The following is a 10,000-nucleotide window of genomic DNA, read 5'->3' as shown; positions in this document are numbered from 1 at the left end:
GATCCCGAAGATGCCAATGTAATCTTCTGAGCATAGATAGACTCGGCATGTAGGCTAGCAGACACGCTAGTTCCAATCTGATCAGAGTAGTTTGCTACAGCAGAACAAACACAACAGGTAACAATTGCTGCAGCCCACCGAATTCGAGTGTCCACAAGTACTTTTATTATTATTAAAGTGCTCTCCTAGTTGGAATCTTACCGTTTCGTTCTCCCGGTAAACAGAGCTTTCTATCGTCGAAACGATACCAAACCGACGGTATTTGGGGTGATGGATACGAGTGCCGTTGGATTGTAGCGTAAACAGTAAAATGCTAACCATACCTATTGTAAATACGACCCCAGCTTTTCGGGCACTACGTGTATGCAGCATGAGAACATGACCACAGTCACTGTGAGTGTTTCAATGTTTACAAGGCTTGACAAGTTGACAATGATATGACAATGTTAATGAGAAGTACTTCAGCAGTTTCATACCACTTTTCCATATGCACCAGATATTTTCAAATACAAAAACCTGGCCCTGTGCTTTCTATGGCCAAATATAAGTGCAGCTACAATTTGGCCTCATGGCCGTTCCATACCCGCACTCGATCTTGGCTTCAAAATGGATATCGTACATTAAGATCTCAATGCCATGTGGCCCGAGCATACACATGCTGAACCAACATCGGATGCATGCGCATTGCACCCCCCCCCCCCCCCTCCTCCCCGGCTACACACCTGATGAGGAGGGCCGACACGTGCCCAAGTATGATGGACGTACTCACATTCCTTGTGATCCACGGACATGGAGACATCAAGCGCCAGTAGCCGGTTGCACTCTATTCGCTGCATGCGCAAAATCAACAGAGCAAGAGTAATACATACGCACCTTGAAAACATACCTGCCAAGTATCCCGATTTTTCGGGAGTATCCCTCTTTTTGGATGAACTCCCGAGATCCCGACATTCCTGTTGATTATCCCGAAAATCACTGTCCAAGAAACAAGTCTTGATATTGTTCTTGGAGCACTTCAAGTGACTTGTCTAGTTGTTGTCCTTATTGATTCTGTACGGCCATAGCTGTAGTACCAGTAGATCTACTTGTACTTCTTCCATGAACAGTCCCTGAAAAACCTCGTTTGCGTCTTGAACAGTGCCATGCTAGATGCACACAGTATGTCACGAGCAACAAACACCACAGCTGGTACCACTGGCATAATAAGTATATTATACTGACCCGTGTTGCCACAGCAGAGATGCTGGATGCCTGCACGGTGTCCAGTATGGTGATGGAGCCGGCGTCATCAGTAGACTGGCAGTCTGCCACCATACTCACTTGATTGGACACCTATAACAACAAAACACAAGAAGAATAAAACAAATGCATGAACAAGGGGAAGTCTTTAGAGTAGGCCTCACTTCCCCAACACACTGCAAAAGCCAAGTTCTGATTCATTTCTGGAAAAGTTCAGGACATTCTGCCGTAATCGCCAAACATCAAAATATGATTTCAAATAATATTCAGAAGAAGGACACACTTCAGGCTCTCCCAGGAAACTGTTCAAATAATATTTGAAACCGTTAAAAAGACTTATCGCGTGCCTCAATGTATCCGGGAACTGGGTGAGTAGCAACGCCAGCAACCCCCATCATATTTACCTTGAGCCCTGACACCTCACAGTTTCCAGATGATGACCTCATCGTTACATCATCACAGTCAATACCGTGCACAACTGCATGTCCGCCTGTAAGCAGGTCAACACCTTCCAGAACCAAGAGAAATAGGAATTGCAAAACTCACCACCAATCACAAGTTACACCACCCAAAGGAGTTATGTTGTGCGAGCCATACAGTGCACAAAGCTGTTGCATTTAGACTGGCAGCGCCATACAGAACCGGTGCACTACACACAACTTAGCACTTCAGGAACAGCAGAGATCCGCCTACACTGAGAAAACCAAGTATGTGTGTGTACTTACTTGTTTTCAAGGGTATGTGGAACACAAAGGTAGGGCTTGGCACAATGCCATGAAGTTCGCGTAGCACAGACTCTGAAACGTGGCAGGAGATCGATACATCGTCTGATGACTCAAGGCCAAACGTCACCAAGTCTTTCGCACTGTCTGGTAAGGCTTGAAAGGTGACGGGGGCTGGCGGTGACTTGCTGCTGCCTTTGCCTAGCCATACTGACATCACCTGATGAGCAAATGATATGAAATAAGCACACCATTTTGATATTGTACTACACTGTGAGACGGTCATACAGCACATGCCGTGTGTGTGTGTGTGTGTGTGTGTGTGTGTGTGTGTGTGTGTGTGTGTGTGTGTGTGTGTGCGCGTACGTGCGCATGCATGGGTGTGTTTGTGTGTGTGTGTGTGTGTGTGTGTGTGTGTGTGTGTGTGTGTGTGTGTGTGTGTGTGTGTGTGTGTGTGTGTGTGTGTCTGTGTGTTGTTATTATTATTAGACACAATCTCATAGCATGTGACAAGCATAGCTAATGCAGGGACAGAATCCCCTGAGTGTTGCACAGGCCATTCGTGGTACAGGGTATGTGTTGTGCAATGCATATGTACACGATCGCACATTTCGTGACGAGACCTCAAAAGATTAAGCTAAGAGAGTAACATTCAGCATATCTGCTATTCCAAAGAGAAGTCCCACCTGGTCGCCATCTTCAAGCTCCGGCTTGGATGCGCCGACAAGGAAACGAGTAACATATGTGTTCGGTAGCACGATAACGTTCATGTTCGATTCCACGTGCACCTTGCACCATGGCGGAAGTGCACGCTTTGCCAAATATGCAACCGGGTCAGCCGTCGAATGATGAGCATAGCGCCAGCAACAGCCAACACCCGCTCGGAATTGACAGTGGGCAGGTCGGACACTCCGAAGAAGTGCACCACATACTGGCATAGTTAAATTACTACCTGGCAGTTGCTGAAACAACAAACCATGGAGAATTTTTTGTTTCAAAAGGATGAAAATATACACATGCAAATGCACGCACACACATGTGTGATGCATAACATATTTCCGCACATAAATCAGAGCCCAGAGTGACTGGCAAACCGATCTCAAGTCAGTCTAGTCAACAGCAAAGCATTATTAAACTGATAGCCAACAGCCAAAGCATCAGGGTCAGAATGCTCTAACTGTGAGAAATGCAGCGAGCTTTGCGCGAGGGCCGATAGCTTTGCGCGAGGGCCGATAGCTTTGCGCGAGGGCCGATAGCTTTGACGCTAAGCAGAAAGAGTGCTCAACCACGTCGAGGTGAGGGAGTGGAATATAACCAAGACACTGTTACTGGATTCGGTTGTTCGCACCTTATCCTTTGTTGAGCACGAGAATTGTGAAATATAGCAGGGGAAACCAATCACAATGACAGAGATATCTGAGCTGTCTGCATTCCTCACACTTTCCACCTACATGTATTTGTTTCGCAGTGCATTGGCGCATGTGTTTCTGGTTCTCCCTCCCAAGACATGATACAATTCACATTTTTCGGTCTACAGCTTTGCTTTGCAGTGCATTTGCGCAGTGGTTTCTGCTTCACTCTTCGCGAAAGGTGAAACAATTCACATCTTTTTGGCTTACAATTTTGCTTTGCAGTGCATTGGCACAGTGATTTATGCTTCTCCCTCCCTGAATGTGAGACAATTCAAATCTTTTTGGGGCACGCTACCGTGCATATAAACTGCTCCTTCGCAGCTTCCACAGCATCGCTGTTTAATTTACCGGACAATGGCCAAGTGCCGAAAGGTAAGCTTTCAAAAGGAACTGATTCAGATTTACAGGGAAGGAGTGTGTTCACCCAAGCATTGTCTTGTAGTCCTGAAGCTGCAAGAAGCCACAATACAAGATGTACACAAGTTCCAGCCATTTGTTTTGGAAACATCCTGCAGGAGACGGACTACGAATGCTGGAAAAACACGGTAAACAACTGGCAATGATACATTTCTTCAGATACCTTGCCGGAAATCGGTGTTGTCAGATTCAAGAAGTCATATGGTGTTTCGAGAAGGATGTGTTGGGCAAAGCCGTCAAAGGAAATCTTCGAAGATTGAACATTGTGTACCTGTATATACTACTATCTTCTCTAGTGGTGGTGGTGGTGGTGGTGGTGGTGCATGCGTGCGTGCGTGCGTGCGTGTGTGTGTCAATAATTTTCCAAAACGAAGGTCGATTCGCAAGCATTCAAGCAATTTTACACATCCGTCATTTTTTCGTTTCAGCCATTCCCTGTATAATCCTGAAGAGAAGGGAAACGAAAACTTGTCATACCATCTGAGAAGTGCCTTATTGACTGGATGTGTAAAATTGTGTGAATGCTTGTGAACCTACTTACCTTCGTTTGGAAATGGCTAATTTAAAGTAATTTTGTGCTATTCCAGAGGAATAGAGTGCCATTAGTTTTGAGACGTATCCCCTCGCCCCCACCATTAGGCGTTGCATCTGCCGCTGGGCTTACCAGGTGTTAGTGGCCGTCGTGAGCTCCCTTCGGGAACGGACACGATAATTTACTTTTACTTATTAATTTATTCCAGAGGAATGCGGGCGGCTCTGTACTGCCCGCCGTGTGTAGCCAGGAGTCCACTCCACCAGTACGTCAACAAGCACACTGTCAAACACGTTGATACCCGTGCATGTGCGACCATGGGGACAGCAAAGTGTCGTGAGCTGTGGTCAAGCCTTGCTAATTTCCAACATCTCAGGGGTGCTTTAAATAATTATACCGTATTGAATGACCGCCATTCAAGCCCATGCGCTTATACGCGAGTTTTTGCCATATATTTGGTGTGAAATTTTTTGAAGGTCGATTGGTCTCACATATAGGCGCATGTGAACTTGTAATTGAGTTTCCGGTACGCGGTATGGACTTTGGAAATTTCACATTAAATCCTGTAAAGACGGTACATGTATACAGTATCATGGTGGTGTCAGTGTGTCGCGGGGTTGGGTTCACCATAGGCCCATGTGCTTATATGTGAGGGTGCGCGTATGCCCGGATATAGGCACAAGCGCTTTTGTGCACGCCACTACAGTAAGATCGGGCGTCGAAGAACGGAGGGGCTCAAGGCGCAGCCTGATATGGTTCTAAAATGTTCAGATTTTAGTCGTTTTGTTCTTATTCTGCGAGCATGGAGAGCATCATGTGATGCGATCACACACCACGTATAAAGCATTGTGTTCTTAGATACGCAAATCTAGCCTGGATTGTTCTTCAATTTGTGCTATTTTCCAGCCTAAGTGTTCTACGGCGCCCAATCTTACTGTACGGGTACTAAAATAAAAATTGACATTTTGATTTTTGGGAAAGGTTTATACTGTGTGGACATGTACATGCAGCCGTAAAGTAAAACATGTGTTCAGATAAAAATGCAAAATGCTGCTTCAAGGGTGATCAAACTGGGTGCAGGCTTTGAAGCGTTTGAATCGTATGGCATATGCTGACCTTCGAGCAGAAGTTGTTTTATACAGTTCTTCTCCTACCATTCATTCCGTGTTATTTTTTTAATTGTTTCGAAACACACTATGGGAAAAGTCTTATCCACAGGACACTCACCTTCCTTTCGTTTCACGACCAAGACAGGAACGACGTAACTGCAGTAGCATACACGTACTACAAGACACTCATTCCATGTTGCACTCTATATACATGTACATGTTCTACTACAATTCAAGTTGAATTGTAAACGTATAGTAGATCTACGTCTGAGATTTCCATTCTGTTTCAAATAATAATAATACTTATTGTCAATGGTCCATTGCCCATTTGCATTGGTGATCACTGATCATGCATGCATGATGTCAATGCGATAACTATGTAGACCTACGCCCCACGTGTAGGCCCTCGATGCATGCACGTGCACATGATCTCGTGGCGTCGCGTCGTGCAAGTGATTTTGATGTTTCCCAGACTTTCGAATTTTCTATATTAGGCCAATAATTAATTATAGGGCAGTTTCTCCGCGTCCCCACGCTTGCGTACACCTCATAAGGCCAGGTCGGGCCCATTCCCATCATTTTGTCCTTTTCTTGGCATCATTTTCAAGCTCGTATCGATATCGAGCCAAGAAGGTAAATGTTTTCAAAATCGAAATGCTCTGGACTGCACTGTACTGGGAGATGGCAGGTGTCCATGGTCACAGCGAGTCTCCGAGGGATGAGCAAGTGCTTGAAAGGATGTGAAGGCTTGCCTTCGTGCTCTATGCCGGTGGCAGATAGCCCATATCTCCGTCAGCCAGCCAGCTGCACGCTGCTACATAGTTGTTCTAATCATCGCCAACAAGACTGCCAGAAGAGTACGGACAGAACCTCTTGAGTCTTGTATTACTGCTGAAGTGCTGTACATGGATTGTCGATCTAGTAATACTAGCACTACCGGTGCAATTGTTGCCAGTACATGTAGTTCAAAAGCAAAAAGTCCACCACCCTCGGAACACCTGGGTCGTATGCGTGCAGTTCGAACGACTTGTTGAGCAAACTCAGGACTGGCTGCTGTCTTCATCGTTTGATTTCTTTGTCGTTCGTGGACCCACCGAGGATTCTTGCCAGCGACTATGTCGTCGTTCACTATGCTGAAACCCATCGATTTCGAGGAATGTCTAGGTGATACGCCACGATTCAGGTGAGTCTTGAGTACATAGCACATGACAGTACATTTATAATTACACTAATTTATTTATGGGCTTTTTGTTAGTACTATCAATACTATACTGGACAGCACACAAACACGCTAACTTTCAGTGGGCCACGGAAGAAACATGAACACGACACGTGTGGTGTATTACGTTCAATCACCGGTGTCTTTCATGGTAAACATGCTTGTAGTCTGGTACAAGGTGGCTTGTTTTCTTGTCGAGTTAGTAGGAAGTGAAGAACACCTGGTAGATCTACGTCAGAAATTTCTCCCATTCTTGTTTCACAACAGATCATGTCAAATGTTGAGAGAAACTGATCGTGGATAGTGTAATATTTACCATGTTTGTGAAACATCGGACTACCGTAGAACCCCATAGTAAGGTCCTGGGCGGAAACGTTACTGAAGGTCCAGAGCATGTGCGTGTATTAGGGCCCGGGCGTTATTTCGGATACTAGTTATAAGTGAAACCAGACTTCTTTCCACATCATGCCGTACTGCTACATGTACGTATAAAGTTAGCGCAGTGTACTGTGCACTAAGTTATACAGTGCTGCTCAATGAAATCCAGTCGCGTCATTCAAGTACGCGTCGGGCGTTGTGCAGCCCTAGGCCTGCGAACACTGGCCTGCAAAATGATTGAAGGCGCAAATTTGAGTGACACGACTGGATTTCATTGAGCTGCACTACAGTACCGTACATGCAAGTGGATCTATGCATGCACTGCACTGTGTACTGGGCCTGTGCTGCCGCCCATGGGCGTTTACTCGGAGGTGGGCTAGAAAATGGGACAAGAGTGCTGACACGCGGCGCTTGGGCGTGTATACGAGCAGCGGCCGTTATACTGGGTGGGCGTTATTACGGGCTTTTACGGTATCATAACACACCAGACACTGGCAATCAATTAATGCCATACCCGCATTACGCCATTAGAGGCAGTAGCTGAGACAGTAGCTGGACGTGTAAATTTTGGATTGTTGGAATTAAAAAAAAAGTACAGTTAGCCGGATTCGTGGCCGCATCACCTGACATATTTAGGAACACATCAAGCGAATACATTCGTTGGAATATGTTCTGTCTAAAAGTGCATTTCTAAGAACTGACAACGCTCCTAGAACATTGGAAAAGGAAATTTCTTGAATTATTACGGAGCGTGGTGCATTCGCGCTACAAGGCATGCTCTGAAAGGTATGCTGGTGCTGTAATGCTGCTGCGAGGGTCGTCCCAACCATATGGTAACAATGTGCGGGCAATGACGGAGGAGAGCAGGGGCACATTAGAGAAGGCAGGCAGCTTGGCAAGACGTGATTATTTTTTTCGGAGTGCATCGCTGGTGCACGGGGAATAGTAGAGCATTTGTTCATTGGGTGAAGCGGTATTCGAGTGAATATTCGTTCTCAGTATTTCTGGTCTTTGCCCTTTGCATCTCTATGGTAGCAACAGTTATTACGAGATCTATAAATATGCATCTGGCTGTCTATGTTAGGTGTGGTGGTGGTAGTGGTAGCAGTAGATCTATTCCAATTGATAAGGGCAGAGTTCGTTGAGTGAAGCCGTGGGAACGATTTCACGAGTTATCTGTTGCTAGTAGACGACAACCCAGTTATGCACACGCATGCACGCACGGTCGCGCGCGCACATACACACACACACACACACACACACGAACACACACACATGTCATTCTATACTCCCGAAAACCCCATTTTGACATTAGGAGCCAATTTTGTCTTCATGTCGCAGGAGTCATCTGGAGGTACACGAGGCTCAGATCTCAAAGCTGGAATCACACATTGAAAAGGTATGCCTAGGCAGCAGCAATGGAACTCTTTTCATTGGCGTTATCACGTGTCCGCTGTGTCCCATGGTCACTGTATTGCGGATTTTTCATTTCTTTTTGACCATCTGATAACTGACTCATCAATGTCACTGGTGTTTGTCTTAACCAACCATGCTACTGAACTGTCCAAGCTCCCTACACTCCCGGCGCTGGTGCAGCTGAACTGTTCGAGCCTGGCCACTATGTTGTGCAGGTGATCTTAGAAGGGAAGCGGTCAATGGAAACAGGTCTGGAAAGGAAAGGGCTTCCATGCTGGGGCCATTCACAACCGCCATAGTTCTCTCCCTGGCCAGAGGAATCAAGGACAATACTGACTGTACCGCGGTCATCCGGTCATGACAGGCATTGTCACGCACATGAATGTGTGTAAGACACTATTTATATCAAGCCGGCATCGCATTGAGGATGTCTTGATTCTCATCGCTATGTCTACATTTTGCCTTTTGTTGTTGGCTCGTTCTGCCTGCAGACCATCAAGCAATGCAAAAAGTACATCGAGGCTGGCCGCGCATTTTCACAAGCCAGCAAGTACGTGTCTGGGTGTGGCTTGTGTGGCTTGTGTGGGCATACTATCAGTGGCTAATGCTATTTGGGTAGTTTCCACTTGCGTCTCGTTTTTGACTTGGGGTTTGCCGCACACATTTACTTTAGTGTCCGGGTGTAGGCGTCAACTTTTCTCGATAGTCAGTGCCAATGTTCTGTTAACGTATGTTTCGAGTGTCTGCAGATGCATTCTAGGTAGTAACTTTAGTGCAATCTTGTGTACAGAATGTAGTAGCAGCAGGGCAGTGTGTGTGTGGGGGGGGGGGGGGGGGGGTGGAGTACATGCAGAAGGGTTGAGTAAGTGTGTGGGGGGGAGGGTGGAGTACATGCAGAAGGGTTGAGTAAGTGTGTGTGTGTGGGGGGGGGGGGGGGGGGGTGGAGTGGTGTGGTGTGCACCACTTATGGCTGGCTTTGTCTTGTTCCGCTTCCACCTGCGGATTTTAGGTTGGTGGAGTACATGCAGAAGGGTTGAGTAAGTGTGTGGGGGGGGGAGGGGGGGGGGGGGGGTGGAGTGGTGTGGTGTGCACCACTTATGGCTGGCTTTGTCTTGTTCCGCTTCCACCTGCGGATTTTAGGTTGTTTATGGAAACTCTGACGCTGATGGGCCTGCAAGTATGCGACGACGCTCAAATCAAAGTAGGTCCCTGAAAACATATTTTGCTGCAGACATTTTCACAGTGCACGAGAGACTCAGCTACAGTCCATTCAGAAAAAAATGAACTTCTAGCTTTTGGCCATAAATGGGTCAAACGTTGAGTTTTTTTAGAATTTTTTTCTGCAATCCCATATGGAATCCTCTTCCAATTATGTTTCTGAAGTTTTTTTGTCCAAAAAGCAAGCCATAGCAAGAATAGGATTTCGGCCAGGTTTTGCCCCAAAAGCACTGAATTGGGAAAACCATCAAAATCCAGGCCGTTTGACCCCGCCTGCAACAGTGCATTCTGCGGTTCGAACCCCAGTTCAGGCACCCTTTTAGGACCCTTTTTCAAAT

General features: G+C 46.4%; 2 protein-coding genes across 2 annotated transcripts; one reads left to right on the top strand and one right to left on the bottom strand.

Annotated features, from left to right (window-relative positions):
- LOC135830362 (uncharacterized) lies at positions 1–5,710 on the bottom strand (the record flags this gene model as incomplete). The annotated part of the gene is given in 7 exon segments (XM_065342624.1): positions 1–94; positions 770–830; positions 1,222–1,332; positions 1,644–1,747; positions 1,965–2,181; positions 2,648–2,923; positions 5,550–5,710. Coding segments are annotated over 6 exon segments (839 nt in total), but the record flags the coding sequence as incomplete, so codon positions are not given.
- A 412-nt stretch (positions 5,711–6,122) lies between these two features.
- On the top strand, positions 6,123–9,679 carry LOC135830363 (arf-GAP with coiled-coil, ANK repeat and PH domain-containing protein 2-like). The gene is made up of 4 exons (XM_065342625.1): positions 6,123–6,614; positions 8,370–8,427; positions 8,936–8,994; positions 9,585–9,679. Exons 1-4 carry the CDS (start codon positions 6,547–6,549, stop codon positions 9,655–9,657), a joined length of 258 nt encoding a protein of 85 aa, XP_065198697.1. The 5' UTR covers positions 6,123–6,546; the 3' UTR covers positions 9,658–9,679.
- The last annotated feature ends 321 nt before the right edge of the window (positions 9,680–10,000 follow it).

The sequence above is a fragment of the Sycon ciliatum genome, unplaced genomic scaffold (assembly GCF_964019385.1).
Source record: "Sycon ciliatum unplaced genomic scaffold, ocSycCili1.1 SCAFFOLD_2562, whole genome shotgun sequence".
Taxonomy (NCBI): Eukaryota; Metazoa; Porifera; class Calcarea; order Leucosolenida; family Sycettidae; genus Sycon; species Sycon ciliatum.
The sequence above is the reverse complement of the archived record's forward strand: the minus strand, read 5'-3'. Positions and strand labels throughout refer to the sequence as shown.